The sequence below is a fragment of the Nannospalax galili genome, unplaced genomic scaffold (genome assembly GCF_000622305.1).
Source record: "Nannospalax galili isolate Female #2095 unplaced genomic scaffold, S.galili_v1.0 scaffold538, whole genome shotgun sequence".
Classification (NCBI taxonomy): Eukaryota; Metazoa; Chordata; class Mammalia; order Rodentia; family Spalacidae; genus Nannospalax; species Nannospalax galili.
In genome coordinates, this window is record NW_008343842.1 from 825,711 (window position 1) to 847,721 (window position 22,011).

The window sequence follows — 22,011 nt, forward strand, 5'->3', positions numbered from 1 at the left end:
ACAGAATTAGTTACTGTCAAATGAGCCTGGAGCATTTCCTAGTCTAGAAGAACATTTTTCAAAAGATGGGCCAAGGCCCCTCATAGATCCTGATAAAAAATATTGGCAACTAATGGGCAATGTTGCAGCCCTTCATTATATATATCTCCTTTGGCAGCTTACTAGTAACCGAGAAAAGTATGGAGGGGATGGAAATGTGGCATTCATAAACCTGTGTTTGCATATTACAGAGTGTGGAAGGGATTCTAGTTATTGTTCCAAGTCTGGCTACTGTGCAGTATCTACCACCATTGCAAAACTCCTATCCCACTTACAAGAATGTGGAAGTTAAAATTATTCCTGTATATGGAAGGACACATGTGTATGTTGAATTGAATTTTCAGTTGTTTCTGTTATTTTTCATTCAGCTTACCATTTAGACTCATTATCATTTAAACTCATTGTAGGTTGTTCAATTAACCCTTTAGTATATATCGATGTGTATTTGTATCAACAGTATTCCTGCTCTATAACTTTTTTTTTTTTTTTTTTTGGTCCTTTTTGAGACAGGGTCTCTCTGTAGTCCCAAGCTGGCCTGGAACTTGCTATGTAGACCAGGCTGGCCTCAAAGTCACAGAGATCTGCCTGCCTCTGCCTCCCGAGTACTGGGACTAAAGACATGTGCCACCATACCTAGCTCTGTTATGTAACTTTTAAGTAACTAAACTTTACATTGCAGTTCAAATGTGAATTATTTTCTCCATATTAGTAAGTCAGATATGTGTAACCCACCTAAAGATGGCTTAAAGATAGTTCTTTATTCTTTCCAAGTAAGGCATACTTTTAAAATTTTTTATTATTTTTATTTTGTGTGTATGAGTATATTGTCTGCATATGTGTTAAGTGGACTGTGTTGTACAGTGTCTGCAGAAGTCAGAAGAAGGTGTTGGATCACCTGGAACTGGAGTTACAGATGGTTGTAAGCCACCATGTGGGTGCTAGAAATCAAACCCCGATCCTCTGCAAGAGCAGCCAGTGCTCTTAACCACTGAGCCATCTCTCTAGTCCCAAGTAGGGCATATTTTATCTGGTCTGAATAGAGTATGTTAAAGCTTAAGAACTGATGGTCTGAGGAACTATCCTCAGAACTGGCCAGAATAAATTTCGTTTTATGTCAGTACAGCATGGCTTTTTAAAGCTCCAGACCTTGGTCAACCTTTCTTTGAATCTGTTATTTGTTGGCTAGTCCTTAGACAAGTTACCTAATCTTGTCTATAAAGTAGGAAATGAAAACAGTACAGCATTAGATCACTTGCATAATGTGTGAGATCCTGGGTTCAATCCTTAGCACTGGAAAAAAGAGATCACCTAATGTAGTTCTGAGAATATTAAGCAGGATGATGCCTGAAAAGTGCTTAGGACTGGGCCTGGCCTATAGTAAGTAGTAAGCCACTCTTCTTTCTTTTTTTGAGAACTCCTGGGAGTGATCCTTCTGCCTTGGCCTTTCAGGGAGCTAGCATTACAGATGGATTCCCCTGAGCCTGTAGTACCACTTTTTTAAAACTACCAACCTAGGATTTTCATGTGGTAGAAAACTGTTCTACCAATCAGCTATACTTTAGCCTTTTAGTGGATGCATTAAAAATGTTTTAATTTATTTTTATTTTATGTGTAGGTGTGTTTTGCCCACATAACATGTAAAGTATACCATGTGCATGTAGTGCCTATGAATCTCATGGAACTGGTGTCTAGCCACCATATGGGTGCTGGAAACTGAACCTGATCCTCTGGAAGAGCAGTCAGCTGCTGAGCCATCTCTCCAGCCTCCACCCTCATCCATTTTTATTGAGGCATCATTTCTAAGTTTCCAAAGCAGTATTTATCAATTGTAATTTGTGTATGTATATGTGATGTACGTGCATGGATGAGGCATGTTCACGTGTGTGGGCACGTGTGTGTGCATTTGTGTAGAGACCTGAAGTTGATACTGGGTATCTTCCTTGATAAGCTCTCCATTTTAATTATTGAAGCAGGGTCTTTTGCTGATACTGGAACTTGCCAATTCTGGCTGGTATAGCTAGCCTGCTTCCTAGAGGATCCCCTGGCTCTGCCTCCAGAGTGCTGGGATTAGAGATGGCTACCATGCCCATTGGCTTTACCTGAGTGCTGAGCATCTGAATTCTGATCTTCAAACTTGTGTGACAAGAGCGTCCATTGATCATCTTCCTTGGCTCTCAGACTATTACTTTTTAAAACTTGTTTTGGGGCTGAAGCATTCAGATATTTATTAACTTAATAAATACTTTAATGCATTTTATCAAGTGGCTCATTGTTAATTGCAGTAGGCACATGTTGTTATGCCTTAATTAAAAAAAAACAGCCTGGCTGCTAGCATCATTTTAAAGCCAAGAGTGAAACCAAACTACTGAGAACTGTTCCTTCAAAGTTCTTTTGGAACTGTGTTTCCAAAGAAAGACTAGGTCATTAAAAAAAAAAAAAATTAAACAATATATCTAGCATGAAACAGGGAAGTAAAAGTTGGACCTTCATCTGAGGATTATGCCCCTTCTGACCCTTCCTGACTTAGAATATACACCACCTCAGACAGACTTTCCAGTTTCTCTTTGCTTCCATGAGATAAGCACTGTTTGCAGTGCTTGATGTGTAAACACATACATTCATGCATTATTTTAAGTCAAGGGCAAGGAAGGGTCATGACGAATTAAGGCTATATGCCCAGAAACAAGAGGAGCACGTGGCTCTGTGAGCTTGTCTGCATTATAAACAAGATTAACTTTTTGGTTGCACGATTAAGCAAAAGTCATTTGTTCAGAGTATGTCCATAATGTACAAGTCATTCCTGCAGCTAATTATAATTTATATTTCAAATGATCTTGATTATTTCAAATTTTGGGGTCACCTCATGAACTCTGGGAGTAGAGTTGGCTGCTTTCTTCTTACGTGCTTGTGCTGACAGTGTTCAGGGTCTTCAGTCTGTGGCTTCCTTATAGGAATTGTTTTAATACACTTGTCATTCTGTGAATGACAATTTGATTAGAACTAGATAACATTTGGAAATTTTTAAAAAATATTTATTATTTTTATTTTATGTATATGTGTGTATTGCTTGCATGTAGGTAAGTGCACCCGTGTTGTGCAATGCCTGCAGAGGACAGAAGAGACTGTCAGATCCCCTGGGTCTGGAGTTACAGACAGTTGTTAGCTGCTGTGTCGGTGCTGGGATTTGAACCTGGGTCTTCTGCAAGAACAATTATTGTTCTTAACCACTGAGCCATCTTTCCAGCCCCAACATTTGGAAAATTTACTAAAGCAAGCCCTTATAAAAATCTTTCCTGTAAACAAGGGCAGTGCACTCAGCCCTTGCCCTCTGTGGCTTTTCTGCTCTTGAGACAGGTACTCATCTAAGGAGGCAAACTGCTGCTTTTGACACACCTATTAAAAAGGGGCAGTGTCCACTCACAAAATAAATATTTGTGAAGCTTTCTTTTTTAGTCACTTTTCTAGGTTACAAATAAATATCAGTAGAAATGTTAATGTTTCTTCCCAAGCCCTCATGGTTTGTGCTGTGCTCTCCTGAGAGCTGTACCCTAATTGTGGGACCCATGGCCGGTTACTTGAATAGTAATTTTTACTCTGATACAAGAATATAACTGATAATTTTCTTGAGTTCCTGTATGTTTATTTAGTATTTTGTTTGGTATTTATGGAACTGTTTGACTTTCCAAAAATCATAAATTGAAATTGATGTTGTCAGGCAGTCTTACTTTTTTTTATTTTTATTTTTTGGTCTTTTTGAGACAGGGTCTCTCTGTAGCCTCAGCTGTCCTGGAAATTGCTATGTAGACCAGGCTGACTTTGAACTCACAGAGATCCGCCTGCCTCTGCCTCCCAGTGCTGGCTCTAAAGGCTTGCGCCACCACAACTGGCAGACTTATTTTCTTAGTAGACAGCGAGTACTTCAAAGGCAGAGGCTTTTGTTGGTCTTTGTGTGTCTGTCACCCGGTACTAGACCTGTATTAGTAGAGAGCCCAGTAAATCCTTTGTTGAATGAATGAATGATCTACATATTCAGAAACTAGGTTATCCCTTGGAAAAGAAGTAGAGAATCACTGTGATAATTGGTAAATCGAGGTGCATACACTCTCAATAAAATAATCTTGTCAAATATTTTTGTTAAGATACAGTTCTTTGGTGCTGAAGTTGACTTATAGATGTTTATTTACAAACATATAAAATTGTAGAATGATGCAACTTTGAAGGTGGCCTGGATGTGATAGTCTATCCCAGAGAAAAGACATCAGGAATCCTGTCATGTGAACCTCATGTTTTCTGCTGTCACTCTTTACTGCTCCATTTAGAATTGGGTTTACAGAATATTAGAATCAGGTTGCACCAATATAGTTAGCCTTCACCTTATTCAGACTTTTAGGTAGCAAATGGAATATATGTGAAAAGAACTCAAGTATCCATTCGATGAGAAAGTCATATATGGTGTTTTTTTTTTTTTTTTTGAGAATGTTTAAGATGCAGACAGGACATCAGTTAAGTCCCCAAGTGGTATTAATTTAAAATTTAAGGAATACTGCTTCAAATTACACACCACATGGGTACCAAGGGCAGAAAGAAATTGCCAAACCATATGCTTATAAATGCCATCGCTTTCCTCCAGAGAAAGATCATTTATATTTTGCAGTTAAAGAGCAGAAGGTCTTTTTGCCCATCAGGGCCTTTCAGTCAGGAATATGCAGGGTAGAGAGGGCTTCTCGGGAGTTCATACGGGTTCAAGGACTCATTGCTGTCTCTACCTTGTTGAACTTTCTTCTTTGACTATTTCCTCATGAAACACTGGGGACTAGCCTTTAATTATCAAAAAAAGTTGTTAGTCCTTGTTAAGTTAAAATTTATAAACAGTTGTTGAAAGTGAACTTTAAGAAATTGATATTAGGTCTATTTCGCTTTTTCCTTTCAAGCGGTGATAACATTACAGTGTTATGAGCTACATATGGCGCTCTCAGTTTGTTGATAGACATTGTTTATTATTTTGGTTAGAATAAATGGACATGGGTCTCTTGCTGCATAATAAGCAGGCAATAAAACCCTCAGTGTTTTAGCACTGCTAATCAGTCATCCTTTGATTATTGATGCATTTGAAGTAATGAAAGTCAACTAAGAAATAGTGTAGTAGTTTTTTACTACCCTTAGTAAATATTATGCGGTCCCAGAACCTCTAGCTGATATTTGTATGTTGTACCGTGAAAGGTACCATTTCCTGGTGGAGACATTCTTGTCTTATCTTAAACCAAGCCCTGTCCCCCTGGCTTCCTACCACCTTGAGGAAAGAGTTGGAATGAATAAATTACTCTTGACTTGTGGAAATCAGTAAGTTCAGACTTTAGAACTGCAACAGGGGTAAGTCAGAACATGTTATATCTGGGAAAATCTAGAAAGAGTTTCCTAGATGAAGATCTGAAGTTGGAATGTATGGGCAGAGAATTCTAGAAGGTTGTCTCCCTGGGTATCAGTACACCTCTCAGTGCAGTGAACTTTTGTCCTTGGATCTTCGTTAACTTACTTGTATCTGGAAATTCTGCTTCTTAATATATTTTTTTTTTGAGACAAGTCTCATATGGCCCTGACCAGCCTCAAACTCATATTAGCTGAGGATGACCTTGACCTCCTGATCTTCTGCTTCCACCTCCCAAGTACAGGAGTATGCCATGACCCCTGGATTAATTTATATCTGTAGAAATAGTTCTTGTGGGTACTGTCTCCATCTCTGTCACTAAATCAGATACTACTTGGTGTAGCAAGGTTAAAACACTTTTTTAATAATACCATACAGTTAATTTTGTGATATTAACAACCAGACAGTTGAAATACTCTGATATACAAACAAAGCATGATTATTATAAATAAAGCATGATTGTTATAAAATGTCTGAGCATCATAGAAATATGTAAAACTCTACTGGATTAGTCCTGATAGCAATTTGATGTATAGTCCTGGCTTTTCAGTGTTTATATTTTGTTTACTTAATAAAATAAGATTATCTACAGTAGTTTTATAGTATTCATTTTTTCATGTAAATATATATAGTTAAGATTTTTTCAAGACTGAAGTATAGCTCAGTGATAGGGTGCTTGTCTGGCATACATAAACTTCTGGGTTCAACCCCTAGCCTTGCCAGAAACAAAACAACAAACACTTTTTCAGTGTTTTTAGTATCCAGTTTTCTTAATTAAAATTATTAATATTAATACATAACATTATTATTAATATTGAGATGCCACTGTTTGACCAGTTCCCTGTAAGTAGAAATTTAGGCTTTTCCCAGTTTTTGTTGTTACAGAAATTACTTAAAACTGATATCCATATGTATTTTTGTACTCTTGTGCAAATTTCCAGCTTATTTATTTTTTTTTAGGTCTTTTTGAGACAGGGTCTCCCTGTAGCCCCAGCTGTCCTGGAACTCACTACGTAGACCAGGCTGGCCTTGAACTCACAGAGATCCTAAATGCTGGGATTAAAGGCATGCGCCACCACTCCCAGCTAATGCTAAGTGCCCAACTTGGCATGAACCAGCTTGTTATTTTCAAGTGGTTAGCCAGCAGCTTATTCTTTTAAAAAAAGCAAACTTGTTTGAAGATCTGGGTTTGATCTCTAGTGCCACAAACAAACAAAACCTCTCAATAAATATAAAATATGTATACTCTTAATTTACTTTCTTCTTACAGTCTATTTTTTGCTAGTAGGACTGAGGATTCTCAGGCACATAGCCAAGCACTGTACTGCTGAGCTTCAGCCCCAGCCAGCCCTTACAGTCTCAGTTTTCAAGTCCATTTGACAAAATATTTTCCTGTGTGCAAGGGGGGGTATGGTATGCGTTTGTGTGTGTGGGGGGTGCATGTGCCTGTGTCAGAAGAAGACGCCAGGTGTTCTCCTCTATCACTCTCTGCTTTATTCTTTTTTAAAAAACTTTTTAAGACAATTATTTTTTTTTAATTTTATGTGCATGTGTTTATTGCCTGCATGTAGGTAAGTGCACCCATGTTGTGCAATGCCTGCGGAGGTCAGAAGAGGCTGTCAGATCCCCTGGGACTGGAGTTACGGACAGCTGTTAGCTGCCATGTGGGTGCTGGTATTCAAACCCGGGTCTTCTACAAGAACAACCAGTGTTCTTAACCGCTGAGCCATCTCTCCAGCCCCTCTGCCTTATTCTTTTGAGGCAAAGTCTTTCCCTGAATGTGGAAGTTTGGTTTATTTGTTCATTTTTTGCTAGGTTGGTCAGCCAGTCAGCAAGCAAGCCCCAGAACCCTTCCATCTTTGACTCCCTCAACCCTGGGGTTACTGTGCTTGGCTTGTTCTGTGGGTGCTGGGATCTGATCGCAAGTCCTCATAATCACACAGCAACCATTGAGCCATCTCTAGCCCCAAAATATTTTCTTAACTTTGTATTCTACCAAAAATGTTCATTGAATTCTACCTTCTGAAGTTTCTATTACAATAGCACTTTTTTGTTTGCAATATAAAATTAATAAAATATCAAGCATGCTTTTTTCATATGATGGGTTGAGGTGATGTCTTCATAGTGTTGGATCTTCCTTGACAATGTACGCCTCTTTGTCTTTCATATGCTTCAGTGCAGTTTTATAACTTCTTTTGCATGTTCTCTGAGTTTATTCTTGGATATTTCATGTACTTTGCAGTTATAAATTAGAACTCAATTCTCCCCATATATTCTAGTCAGTTGTTTGTTGCATAGGAGAGTGCTGCAAGTTTTCATATAATTACTTTATGTGGCCACCTCAGTGACCCTCCTTGAGTTTTTAGAATAGTTTTTGGTTGGCTCACATGAATTTTTATGTGTTTACTTATTCTCTGCAAATGCTGGTGACTTTGCTTGTTTCCTGGTCAACTTGTCTTGGTTTGGCTTTTTCAATTGCATTGTTTTTTTCCTAAGAAATGTAATGATGAGAATAGACATCACTGTCTTAGTTCTGAACTTATTTCTGAATGTCTCTTGTCTTACTAACTAGAAGCTTGCACTTGCTAGGCTGTGTGTATGCGTGTATGTATAAAATCGCCAAAATATCCTTTCATTTGTCACCTTAAAACTTTTAAAATAAATTTTGTAATTATGGAGCTGAAAAGATGGCTCAGTGGTTAAGAGTGCCTGCTGCTTTTGCAGGGGATCTGGTTTTGATCAGAGTATTTTATTTCAGCAATAGAAAGCAAACTAAAATGGCCTATGTATTACAATTTCTTTATCCATTCATGTGTTGGTAGACCTCTAGGTTGATTCTCTATGTTGGCTATTGTAAATAGTGCAGCTGTAAACATGGACATGTGAGTGTCTCTGGTTTGATGCCTTAGTACCCTTCTTGTCTATGTCCCAGGTGCCACAGTTGGGTCACACGGTAGTTCTAGTCTTAGTTTTTGAAGAACTTTCGTATTGATTTCCATAGTGGCTGTGAATGAAGGTTTCTCTCTCTCTCTCTCTCTCTCTCTTTTTTTATTCACCAGCAGTGAATAAAGGTTTCTCTTTTTCTATATCATCACCAGTATTTGTTGTTTGTGGGTTTCTGCACATACATGGGTGGGGGGCTTGAAGGCCAGAGAGGATGTCTTATTCCCTGGAGTTGAGTTACAGACACTTGTGAGCTTTCTGACATGGGTGCTGAGAACTGAACTGCTCTGTAAGATCAGTGTGAGCTCTTAACCACGGAGCCATTTTTCTAGCCTCTGTTTGTTGTCTTAATGACAACCGTTCTGACTGGGATAAGATGAGTCTCAATGTAGATTTAATTTGCATTTCCCTGATGGTTTAAGGATGCTGACCCTTTCATTTATTTGTTGGTCATTTGTATTTCTTATGAGAGCTGTCTATTCACTTCATTAGCCTATTTACTAATTTGATTTATAAGGTTTTTTGTGTTTAATTTTTGGAGTTCTTTGTAGATTCTAGAACTAAGCTCATGTTCAGTGTAAACTGGACAAAAGTTTTCTACCATTCTGTAGGTGCTCTCCTTCCTTTGCCAATTGCTTTCTTTGTTGTATAGAAACTTTAAGTTCACACTGTCACATTTGCCAGTTCTCGATAATCTTTGCTCTTGGACTCTTCTTAAATAGCCCTAATCTTGAAGTATTCTGTTTTTCTCTAGCTGTTTCAGAGTTTCAGGAGGGATTTATTTTGGGATTATAGTCCCATCATGGCAGGAAGGTAGGGTGGTCAGAGCAGGAGGAAGCTGATCACCCTAATCTAGCTAATCCCTCACAGGCATGCCCAGAAACTAACTTAATCTAGATAATCCCTCACAGGCATGGCCAGAGGCTTGTCTTCTAGGTGATTCTAGATTCTACCACTTTGGCACCAGTATTGACCATCACAAGGGCTGCTGTGGAGAGTTGTTTTTTTTTTTTTTTCTGATTTCTTTCTTGGCAATTTTATTATTGGCATATAGAAAATCTCCTGATTTTGACTTTGTGTCATGCCATTTTACTTAGTGTTTATTAGATTTAATAAAAACACTTAATAGTTATATATTGCAGTGTAACAAAGTATTCTAAGAGGTAATGGCTTAGGTAACCATTTTATATTATTTTATATTTAATATTCTTCTGAGTGAGTCAGGAATTTGAACAGGGACCAGCTTACATTTGAACCACATGGTGTTTGCTAGAGTTGGAGCGCCTTACATATCCAGCCATTCAACTAGAGTGGCTCAGATGACAGTGAGCAGGCTGGAAGGACTTACTAGAATTATATGTGTGTATTTTGTGTTCATATCACCTGGTTACATTGGTTCTTTTCTGAACAGTCTCAGGGCCTTTCACTTTGTATTTGGTCTTTCCACAGGGTCAAGGCAGCCTGGGGTTCTCAATAGCACAAAAGTAGAAGCTGTCAAACTTTCTAAAGGCTTAGGCCTGGAACCTCACTTACATTGGTTAAAGTGATTCTAGTTCCAGCCCAGATCCAACATCTCAGTGGGGATTGTGGTGAGTATATATAGGGAAAGGAAGGGAGTTTAAGTTAGCCACCTTTGGGACTATCTACTACAGTAATAATGCATTTGTATAATCTTTTTCAAAACTTCCTATCTTCTTCATGAACTTTAATTTTAGGTTAATTCCTTTTTTTAGGGTTATACATTATTTTCTTACTGAAAATATTCTTACGTATTTTTATCGAATTTTTGTGTATTTCATACAAAACATTTTAATAATTTTAATCCCCCTCCCTGATCTGTGCCCTCTCATAGTCACCCCCCCCCGCCAACCTGGATTTTGTGCATTCTGTCGTTTATATTAAGGCCTGTTGAGTCAAGTTAGTGTACCCAGACGTCATTCAATGCAAGTGCATCCACTGGGGTCTAGCCAGCCTACGTAGAGTCACTCCCTTAAAGAAGATCTGCTCTCCCTCACCCAGCAGTAATCAGATGCCAATAGTTCTTTGGCTAAGATTGGGGCCTGCTGCCCATTTCCGCAGATCTTTGCTGGGTTTTTGTCTGCTTGAGTTTGCATGTGTCTTGTGCATGCTGACACCATTGCTGAAGGTTCGTATGAGCAAGGTCCCAGGAGCCTGTAGGACTCTTATTTCTATATGGTCATGTACCTCTTCCCTGGCTCTTAAAGTCTTTCCACCTCTTCTGCAATGGTGTGAGCCCTGGGTGGGTGGAGTTTAACATACACGTCCTCTCCAAGGATCCACACTCTGCAGACATTTGTGACCTTTTGTGTTCCTGGCCCTCTGGTGCATGAGGGAGCTTCATTGATTAGAGTTGAGAGATGCATTAGTTTTCTCTCTACCCCTTGTTCCACTAGGTTCTGTGAACCTTAGCTAAGTATAGAGGTTCCATTGTAGATGTGACTGGTTATATTCTTTTAAATTTAAAAAATTTGTTTTTTGGTTGATCATCTACACCTCCATTCTGTGCCTTTTGTCCCCAATAGTTCCCTTTGTACTTTCTTGCCACATGTTATATTCTTGTTTTATATAAAGCTGAAGTGTTTTGATTTTATATGACAGGTCAAAACAAGTATTAAAAACCAATCATAGCAGAGTTATAAAATGTAGCTTGAAGTAAATAATCATCTACTATAACATCGTTAGACGCATAGATGTTTTCTCATGAGATTTAGAGCATTTCCAAAAGGTAACATACATAGTTAATTGTAGAATAACTTATAAAACTGAGGAAACATGCCAATAAACTGCCGTGAATTTTAGAAGTACTTTTCCTAGTTTTATTATTGCCAAGTTAAAATTGGTGGCTTAAAATTAATTTAATTGGTATATGATTTTTAAAATACAAGTGAGGTAGATGCAGACTATCCATTTGTAGATAAGCTAGCTCATTGGTAGACTTAATTTTCTGTATGTAGGCTGCAGCTCTGAGAATTTTGTAGCACTGTTTTCCTCCATGCAATAATTTTCAAAATAAAAACTAAATAAATGTTCTTATGAATATGTTTTGTTTGTGAACTTGTGTCTAAGGAATGTGAACTGTATTAGCTTTTCATAAAAAATATATATATATAATGAAATATCTGAAGCAAGCTAACTTTATGAAGAAAAGAGGCTTAAGGGCTTACAGTTTTGGAGGTGCTAGGGCTTGGTGTTGCCATTGGCTCAGGACTTCTTGGTCGATGGTATTGTAGTGGTAGGAATGCATGTAGAAGAAGGAAGTGACATGTTGAAACAGGAAGGCAGAAAGCTACGTGGGTCCAGGCAGGCACTTAATACAGCAGCTCCAGAGAGAATTGCCCAAGGCCTCTTGAAGTACTCTAATCCGTTTGTCCTCAGTACCTCAGGTCTTCCTCAGAGCTCCCTCTTAAGTTACTTGTCACCTCTTGAGTCTATCATCCTTGGGACCCAGCCTCTATTTAACACGTGGACCTGGGGGACAAACCACATCCTAAACCATTGCATGTGCCCACAACATTCTAAATCAATGGCTGTTTTCCATACTGCTCATTAGGGTCACTTCAGAATGGTGACTGCAGCCAGTGTCTGGGCCCCATTCCAGACCAGTTAAATGAGATTCTCTCATGGGTGGGACTCAAGCATCTCATTTTCATTTTTCTAAGCTTCCTATGTAGTTCCAGTATATGGCAAGCTCTTTGAGAATCACTAATTAAAATTACTTCTATATGCCAATAAAAATTGTGTTTATTCCATACTAAGTGGCTATTTTCTGTATCTAGTACTATTCACTTTATGTTTCCACTTGGAAAACATAATTAAAATGTAAATTTAGCAAAGTGAAATTAATATGTTTTGAGAAATGATGATCTGAAGAACCCAATAAGATAGATATTTACATATCTTGTTTTAATGTTCATGATTTGTTATTTGGTGAATTGTAAATATTCCTCTGAGCTAGTTAACTGAAAAAAAATCAGTCATTATTCAGCTAGAGTCTAGCAGTGGTTCACAGAGCTCTCCCTGTAGACCAGACTGGCCTCGAACTCACAGAGATCTGCTTGTTTCTGCCTCCTGAGTGCCGGGATTAAAGGTGTGCGTCACCACAACTGGCTAGACCAAATCTACATGAAGTCTTATTTCATGTATTGTTTGTAATTTATGCCTAGATCTGTGCTTGAATGACTTAGCTGGGTATAGTTTAGTAAGGTTTAGCCTTACTAAAGAAATTAATGCTGAAAGCATTAATTAATCTGCTTGTTCATGTTCCTTTTTGTATTAGTCAGGGTTCGCTAAAGAAACAGAATTGGTGGGCTGGAGAGATGGCTCAGCAGTTGAAAGCACTGGCTGCCCTTGCAGAGGACCTGGGTTCAATTTCCAGCACCCACATGGCAGCTGGCAACTGTCCCCAACTCCTGTTCTGACCTCCATGGGCATTGCACGATATGGGTGTGCTTGGATGCTTGCAGGCAATACATTTATACATTAAAAAATAAAAATAATAAAATATTTTTTTAAAAAACAGAAAACAGAAGTACCCAAGAAATGAGAGCCTCTGACCCCCTCCCCCGCCCGACACACACACGAACAATTAAAAAATAAAAATAATAAAATATTTTTTTAAAAAACAGAACTGGGAGATATTATATATTATATCTCCCGGTTCTGTTTCTTTTTTTTAAAGAAATACATATATGTATATTAGATTAGATTAAATTAGTTTAGCTTAGTTTATAGGATAGAGCTCGAGTAGTCCAACAATGGTTGCACCACACTGAAGAGGCTGAGAATCTGGTAGTTGCTGAGCCCGTGAGGCTGGCTATCTCAGTAGTCCCAATCTGGCACTGAAAGCCTGATGAATTCCAAGAGACCTGCCAGTCTTCAGCCTAGTTGGAATCCGAACAAGATCGTCACAGCAGCAAGACGAGCTCACCAGTGAGAGAGAAGGCAAGGGGTCAAAAACAAGGACTCCATTCTATGGACTGCCATCAGAAGGTAACACCCACATTTAGGGTGGGTCTTCCAATTTAAAAATGATCTAATCAAGAAGGTCTCATTTCAGTTAATCCCAGATGCAGTGACGTTGACACTGAGGATTTGCCATCACACTTTTTCCTTAGGAACTATATGAAAGAAGGGACCAATGTTTCCAGGTGGAAATGGCTCCAAGTACTGATACTGTTTGGAGACCTTGGTGTTTTTGTTTTCATAGTGTGGTAAGGCAGTGAATGTAGTGAAGTTAATGAGAACAGGTTGAGTTGCTTCTTAGAATAAATGGGTTAGTAAAGAAACCTTTGACACTTTGGATTGAGGCAAGAGGTTTGTGAGTTCTAGGCTAGCCTGAGCTACATAGAATTCAAGAGCAGCCTAGGTTATGCAGTGAATCTTGCTTCGAAAAGAAAAAAAAATCTATTGATTGGCAGTGAATGTTCTCTGATATAAATTTTAAAGCACCTTAAACTTTTAACTTGGCTGTATTTATGATGTGATTTTTCTTGGTATACTCTTCCTCCACTAACTCTCACTCCCTCCTTCTGTGACAGGTCAGTGAGTATCACCTGTTCCACAAGATGAGTAACAGCCACCCTCTTCGCCCTTTTACTGCAGTGGGGGAAATTGACCACGTGCACATTTTATCTGAGCATGTTGGTGCCTTGTTGATTGGCGAAGAATATGGCGATGTCACATTTGTTGTGGAAAAGAAACGCTTTCCTGCCCACAGGGTAATTTTAGCAGCCAGGTGCCAATATTTTCGGTAAGTGTATAATATTTTCTATGAAGGTTTATATGTAGAAAGCACTAGTATTTTCTTTTTGAAAAAATATATAACCACACATAACAACAAGTGGAATCCTTTAGTACAATGCCTATATCTTTGTGGGCTTGTTATCTTCTTGGAATCACCTTTTCTTTAGCAACCAGCATAGGCTTAAGAGGGTTAGGAGGTTGTCTGGGCCAGACAGAACCCGTCAGCTATATTTAAAGGTCTGAAGACCTTTCTCAAGCTGAGTCCTTGTTGTTTTACCTTGTGCTCACAGGAGATAATGAATGGGCTAGCCTTGAACTCACCCTGTCTCAAAAAGACCCAAAAAAATTTTTTTTGAGGTGATTTCTTAATTACATTTTATCTATTAGTTAAAAGGAAATTGTCATTGATTTATTAACTAAGTGATAGTTTATCATTGACAATTAGACCTTTGCTTACAAGAATAAAGCTGGTCCATAAGAGTTATAGTTTTATCGGGAGAAGTAGAGATGCCCATGGCTTATTGAAAATTTTGTCTCCAGTGGAAACTGCGGTTTGGCTGTAAATCAGGATTAATAAAGACCGCAAAGCAGGCACACCTGGAGTCACACATCATCATTGTGCTTCTTGGAAACATGCATTCTTTAGCTAGACCACCATGGTGTTCTTTTTTTTTTTTTTTCTGTCTTTTTGAGGCAGGGTCTCCATGTAGCCCCAGCTGTCCTGGAACTCACTGTGTAGACCAGGCTGGCCTTGAGCTCACAGAAATCTGACTGCCTCTGCCTCCCAAGTGCTGGGATTAAAGGCATGCGCCTATAAACATTTTCAAAACTTCCATCTTGTACAAAGAAAATATCATTATAAATGAAGCCAGAAGCTTAGAAAATTAGGAAGAGCCTGTTCAGTGTTCAAGCTTAGCATCCTCTTATTAACCGTTCTGAGCGCTCTATTTCCTAGATACCTGGCCTTTAGTCTCTTATTAATTTGATCTCTGTCCTTGGCATACCCTTCCTTTTTCTTACTTTGAGTCTAGTAATTACTATTAAAGTACTCTTTGAAGAACCTATTCTTAATACTATTTAGAATTTTCAGTGTTATATTTCCTATTTGTGAATAATGTATACCTTGCCCTCTTTTGTATGTGTGTGTTTAATCCTATTTGAGGTTTTCCAGCTGTTTCTTCTTTGACATGCAGCGCATTACTGTATGGTGGAATGCGAGAGTCTCAACCTGAAGCAGAAATCCCTCTTCAGGACACCACTGCAGAAGCATTCACGATGCTGCTCAAATACATCTACACTGGGCGTGCGACGCTGACAGATGAGAGGGAGGAGGTGCTGCTGGATTTTTTGAGCTTGGCCCATAAGTACGGATTTCCAGAGCTGGAAGATTCTACCTCTGAGTATCTCTGCACCATACTTAACATTCAGAATGTCTGTATGACTTTTGATGTTGCCAGTCTTTACTCACTTCCTAAGTTAACTTGTATGTGCTGCATGTTCATGGACAGAAATGCTCAGGAGGTGCTCTCCAGTGAAGGCTTCCTCTCCCTTTCCAAGGTGTGTCATCGCCTGCAAGTACTTTCTCTGTGTGTGTTGTTGTATTTGTACTTGCACAGTGACAACATAAGCAATGATCTAAGAATCAAAAAATAAAGGTCCCTTTCATCAAAGAGGTCATCTGGCCTGCCTCTGCCTGCCGGGATTCTAGGTCTTAAAAGAGGGAGGCCTTTTTTTTTTTTTTTTCTTCGTTTTTTTTCCTCTTTGGGATATGTTTTATGTGCAAGAGACTGGTCTGCTGGATGGTTCCTTTTAATATGATGATGGTCACATAAGATCCTTTGTGGTATTGCATGTTGATTTTTGATTTTCTTGGGCAGAGGATGTAGCTAAGAACTCTTTGTCGTAAAAGGGAAAATTATTTAGAGCTTGGGATATTGCTCAGTGGGAGAGCAATTGCTTTACATGCACAAGGCTAGAGTACCCTAAGGAACTAGGGTTCATCCCTAGTAACCGTAAGAGGGACAGTTCATAAAGGGGATGTGATGTGTCATTGGATGTCTCTTAAGTCACTGCTTTCCTGTTCCTATTCTTGTTCCTCCCCCTCCTCTTCCTCCCTTTCTTACTACTCCCTCTCCTTCTCCCCCTCTTCAGCCTCCTTCTCTTCTTTCCTCCCCATTCTCCCCTTCCTCCTCCCTGTCCTCCCCTTTCTCTCCCTCTTCCTCTTCTTCCTCTCCTCCCCTTCCTCCTCCTCTTCTCTTCTTGCTGCTTCAAAATTCATGACTAGGAAGAATAAAACTGCTTTATTCCAGTCTTTCTTTGAATCTGGAATGGTGGTTCCCTGCCCCCTGCCTTAATGTGTTTTCCTAGAACCTGGATATCTTTACTTAGAAAATGTGTATGTGGGAGGTGAGTACAGTCCTGAAAGGAGATCATGAGAAGGGATGACTAGATCCTGAAGTAGAGAGTGGGCAGGAATGCATGGCATGAAAGCAGAGAGGGGACACGGCAGCCAGAAGGGGCAGGGGAGCAGAGGGAGAGCAAAGGAGGGTGATGAAGAAGAAAGCATGTTCGAAAATGCAGCGATGAAACTTAGTACTTTGTATGATAACTTTAAAAACTGCCAAAATAAACTTTTCTTTAAAATAACAAGAGCTGGGTGTGGTGGCGCACGCCTTTAATCCCAGCACTCGGGAGGCAGAGGCAGGCGGATCTCTGTGAGTTCAAGGCCAGCCTTGATAGTTAGTTCCAAGATAGCTGGTGCTATAGGGAGACCCTGTCTCAAAAAGACCAAAAAAAAACCCAAACAGAAAATGATGAAATGATGGAGAAATTTGTGGGAGGGATTTGCTTTATGTAGTGCTACAGAACGCCTGGGTAAGAGACAAAGGTGCAGCTTGTTTTTTTCTCACTCTACAGCTTAGTCTGTCCTAGAACTCAACAATGTAGTTCTGGCTGGCTCAGTAATCTGCCTGCCTCAGACTCCTGTGTGCTGGGATTACAGGTGTGTGCCACTGTGTCCTGCTCACAACTGCTTCTTATTCACATAGCCAAAACGGATTAAGGAAGAAAAGATCAAAAAGAAAGTATAGATGCTCCCCTTAGTGCTGTAGAATTCCTCTAGCTGATCATGCATATGGGCTCTGTTGTGATTGGTTTTTCCCTTTTTATTCTTTGCAGACAGCACTCTTGAACATTGTATTAAGAGATTCGTTTGCTGCTCACGAGAAAGATATTTTCTTAGCCTTGTTAAACTGGTGTAAGCACAATGCAAAAGAAAATCATGCTGAAATCATGCAGGCTGTGCGTTTACCCCTGATGAGTCTTACTGAGCTTCTGAATGTTGTGAGGCCATCGGGACTGTTGTCTCCTGATGCTATTCTGGATGCCATTAAAGTACGATCAGAGAGTCGGGATATGGACCTCAACTACAGGGGCATGCTCAGTAAGTACCTGAGTCGTCTTCTCTACAAGTTTTGTTTGCATCCTATGCCATTCCCAACTACATGGCTCTAGCTACAGAATTACTGTGCAGGCATCACAGCATACTTAGGGCTGTGAGCACATATCTGCTTGCTGTGGGTGTCTCTCCCTATCAGTCTCCTAACATTGATGAGCTACTCTAGACCCAGCATAGCAATTTCTTGCCATTCCTGGAGATGTTTTTTGCATTTGTTCCTCAGAATGTCAGAAGTAGACACTTCCCTGAAAAGCTGCTTGTCACACTAAGACTTCTTCTCTCTTCAATCAACAAGTCCTACGGTGTGTACTTATTATTTTAGGTACTGTAAACATGGAGATTCTAAGTAATAGTACCAACAGCTAACATGAGTGTACTGTTGATTGTTATTAGTGAAGCAATAGCAATTAACCATTATTAAGTATAGATTCTACACAATCATTTATGTTATTTCCTTTAAGGTAGGTACTATTTTTAACTGTTCTTTACAAATGAGAAAACTGAAACACAGAGGATAGGTAACATGCCCAGGGTCACACAGAAGGACTGGGTGCTGAGAATTTTATGTAGCTTATTTTAGATTGTGCCATTAACCACAAAGCATGCAGTGTGGTTGCGAAATCTAGCCTCTGCCTTTGATCCTTTCAATTTCATTGTGGAAATAAAGAGGTAACTTACACCTATGAAAAGTTACATACAACTTGCTTAAGTGGATAATATACTGTGGAACCTAAGAAAAGAGTGGCTTAGAATGATTGAAGGACGCTATGGAACTCGTGTTTGATGGGCATCATGGTTGCTGAACTTCACTTGGGCGGACTGGCGAGAGGTAGGCTAGTAGTTAGAGTGTCCAGTGGACCATTACTGAAAGAGCCTGATGGAACAGAAGGCTTATGCTGCTTCATGATAAAATGTATGTAGACCAGTCATGCTCTTGATAGTTTACAAGAATTGAAACTGGATTCAGGAAGGCCAGTGAGAAGGGCATGTAATCTGTGCACAACTGATGTAGCCTTAAAACAGAGCAGTGGTAGCAAGGTGGGAAACATCAGTATAGATGGGGGATTATAGAAAAGTATTAGATCTTGGTGAGTCAAGGGATTTAAAATTGAAGATCAAATTTAGGGTAAGTTACCCTGATTTCTAAAGTGAAGAAGCCAGAAATTCTGAGGCACCATTACTTTATATAAGGAAGTAATGCCAATTAAACAGCATTACACCATGATGTCATCACATTTCAAAAATGTGAAAATTTGAAGCATGCATCTTAGAGTTAAAGAACTGTAGCACTTTTACAAAGAAGATGCTGAGATTATTTTTAAATTTATTGGATTTGAGGGTTTCTGGGACATGTGTCAGGCTGATCATTTCCTGGAGTGATCTCTTCCTTGGCTGGCTCTGAGCATGTTTGAAATACAGGTGGGACCTAAATAGATGTCCTTGGTCTGGACTTATTTCCTGACTCATCAGATCTAGATTTCTTTTCATTAGACATAGTGTTTTTTGCCAGACAAGTTTTGCATATGTGTGTGCTCATGTGTGTGCAGGTGCAAATGCATGTGAACACACCAGAGATCACTTTAGGTGTGATTCCTTAGGAGCCATCTACCTTGTTTTTCTCTTTTCTTTTTTTGATTTATTTTTATTTCATGTGTATGAGTGTTATCCCTGCATGTGTGTTAAGTGCACCTGTGTCATGCAATGTCTGCAGAGGACAGAAGAGGGTGTCAATCTCCTGGAACTGGAACAACGGATGGTTGTTAGCTACCATGTGGGTGCTGGGATTCGAACCCAGATCTTCTGCAAGAGCAGCCAGTGCACTTAACTGGTGAGCCATCTCTCCAGGCCCATTTATCTTGGTTTTCGAGGCAGAATCTTTTACTGGGAACTGGGACTCTCTGATTAGGCTAGACTAGCTGGGCAGCAAATCCCAGGAATCTGCCTGTCTCTTTCTCCTCAGTGCTGGGATTACAAGTATTTCCCACCACACTCAGCTTTTTATGTGGTGCTGGGAATTGAACTTGGGCCCTCGTGCTTGTGCTGCAAGCACTTTACCAATTGAGCTATCCCTCCAGTCCCTGGGCCTGACGAATTTGATTTCAAGTCCTGAATTAGTCACTAGCCATATGCTCTAGTAATAAATTAAGGAGTTTGAATTTGTATCTCATAGTATTGTTATGAGGATTAATTGAAATAATATGTCTAAATAAAGTGTACAAGCTTAGCATGGGAAACTATTGCTATCAGTATTGATGTTTTTTTTTTCCTTATCTCTGTATGTCAGTGTGTAAATTATCACATTCATCACATGCTTTTAAACATTTTTGTGTACTTATCTTTGGTCCTTGAAGGCAGGGAAGATTTTTGTAAGTCTTACTGATCTTTTATCCTGACCATTTAATACACAGAACAGCATATGGCAAGTGCAGGGTAAATGCTTGGTGGATGAATTCAGGAGGCATATCTAATAGGAAGTGGAAGCAGATTACTGGTGTCAGGGAGCAGTCAAAGCTGGTGGCAGAAAGAATTGAAATCTGGGTGAGAATATAGGAAAGAAGAAGAAAATCAAAATCTGAGACTTGGGAGGGTGGGTAGGCAGGGGACTTGAGGCAGAGAAAGTATTAGAGTGGCTGGGAGTCAGCAGAGAGAGGAGTGCCACAGAGGCTGGTCAGAGCAGAGAGCTCCTTTGTGGAGGGGCAGTTAATGGTATTTCATGATGCTAGGTGGTCAAGGTGAATGTAAACTGTGGCGAGTTGGTGAGTAGTCGGAAGGGAATTAGGCCATGGGTATTTGAAAGGATAGTAGATATGCTGTTAGTGAAGCAGGTGAAAGGTGGTAGGGGATTAGCATACTACTCTAGAGAACAAGGTGGGAGAGGTCTAGGAAGTAATTGGAGGGGCTAGTTGAAGGTCAGTCTGAGATGGAAGGTAGAAAAGTAACAAGGTGAGTCATTATAGACTTCCCAAACCCTCGTTCTCATATCTTCTTTATAATCCCTTCCCCTTCTTTCCATTAGTTGATTTGAGCTACAAAGACCCTTGATCTGGATTTGTTGAAGGGATGGTTTGGGACGTGGCTATAGGTGTGATTGTACTGGGCACCTGATGCAGTTACTGGTTGATCAAGCTGGTCAGTTTAGGTATAAGGCATGAGTTATAATAATCTATAGGATTCCTTATGAAAGAAATCACCATTTGAGGTCCTCAGTTCTGGAACTGTGTATTTACTGTGATTATTGCTCATCAATGCTAAATTCTTCATTTTGGAGTAATTCAGGGGGAGCTCATAATTCAGGGACTAGAGTAACATTTGGCAAGCATAAAATCATTGAGAGTTAAATAGCAGGGCATTTTTTTCTGACTTTAAAGTATATAGATAGTAAAATTAATAATATAAGTGGTAATGAAGGACAACATGTTCCTGGTAGATCCTTAAAGATAGATTATCTTCTGAGACATGCTATCCACACATTCAGGTCATTATCTTATCAAAATTAGGAAGTAAGCTCTGACATTTCAGAACTGTTAGAGGCTGGGTGATTCTGAAATACCAGTCTTATTTTGGATGTGCTGGCAGACTTTGATTCCCTGTTTTTGTCCTTCCCTGGTCATGTTTTTTTGTGTGTTTAAGGACTTCTCATGAACTGCAGAGAGGTCCTGTCTCAGCACTAATGCTTTTTCCTTGAGTTCATTATCATTGGTTTCTGGAAGGTTTAATTCTTAGAGCCACATATCTTGAAACATTGCTAAATTAGAGAGATTTCCTTCTTCCCCCTTTTTAAAAAGGGAAATCCAGAGATGTTTTTAACTTAGTGACAGCTGGTCTTTTTTGAAGGCAGCTTCCAGTGAGTTTTATGTATATATAACGAGCATTTATCTGTATAGCTAGGGAAAGGAAATTAACTTTTTAATGGAATTATTATTTTTTCCTTAGGATATTTGAACTGACTCTGTACCATTCTCAATATTTAGTTTTATCTTAGCTATGGAGATGTTTTGTCTTGGAAGTTACAGAAGTTAGCACTTGTTCTGTTAAGTCTGAGTTATACTTTGTTTTGTCTGCCTCAGGTTTTAGACTTTGGGAAAGAAAGTAATTTTCTGTTTCCACATGTTATAGTAGGAGACTCTTACAGATTCTAGCCTTGGGATGGCTTTATTGAGTAAAAGGCAATGTATTTCTAAAGCTACTAAGGTAATTTAGAGAGAGAGAGAGAGAGAGAGACAGAGACAGAGACAGAGAGAGTGAGTGTGAGTGTGTGTCTGTGTGTTTTCTAGTCATCAGACTGAGGGACCTTTGCTACTGTGATACTATAATTGTTGGTTTATTTACCTAGGCTTTCATTAGATGAGTTTCTGAAAGATATAATTGCATCTTTTTTTTTTTT

General features: G+C 39.3%; 1 protein-coding gene across 3 annotated transcripts in view; it reads left to right on the top strand.

Moving 5' to 3' along the window:
• Btbd9 (BTB domain containing 9) overlaps window positions 1–22,011 on the top strand; it is a 414,302-nt gene that overhangs the window by 27,837 nt on the left and 364,454 nt on the right. For 2 of the 3 annotated variants that reach the window (XM_008840045.3, XM_029566952.1), the window contains exons 2-4: window positions 13,966–14,177; window positions 15,364–15,727; window positions 17,348–17,612. In XM_008840045.3, the coding sequence (XP_008838267.1) occupies window positions 13,993–14,177; window positions 15,364–15,727; window positions 17,348–17,612 (814 nt within the window). In that variant the 5' untranslated portion in view covers window positions 13,966–13,992. Of the gene's footprint in view, window positions 1–9,856; window positions 9,997–13,965; window positions 14,178–15,363; window positions 15,728–17,347; window positions 17,613–22,011 lie in introns of all 3 variants that reach the window. The other variant, XM_008840044.3, reaches the window with a different exon arrangement.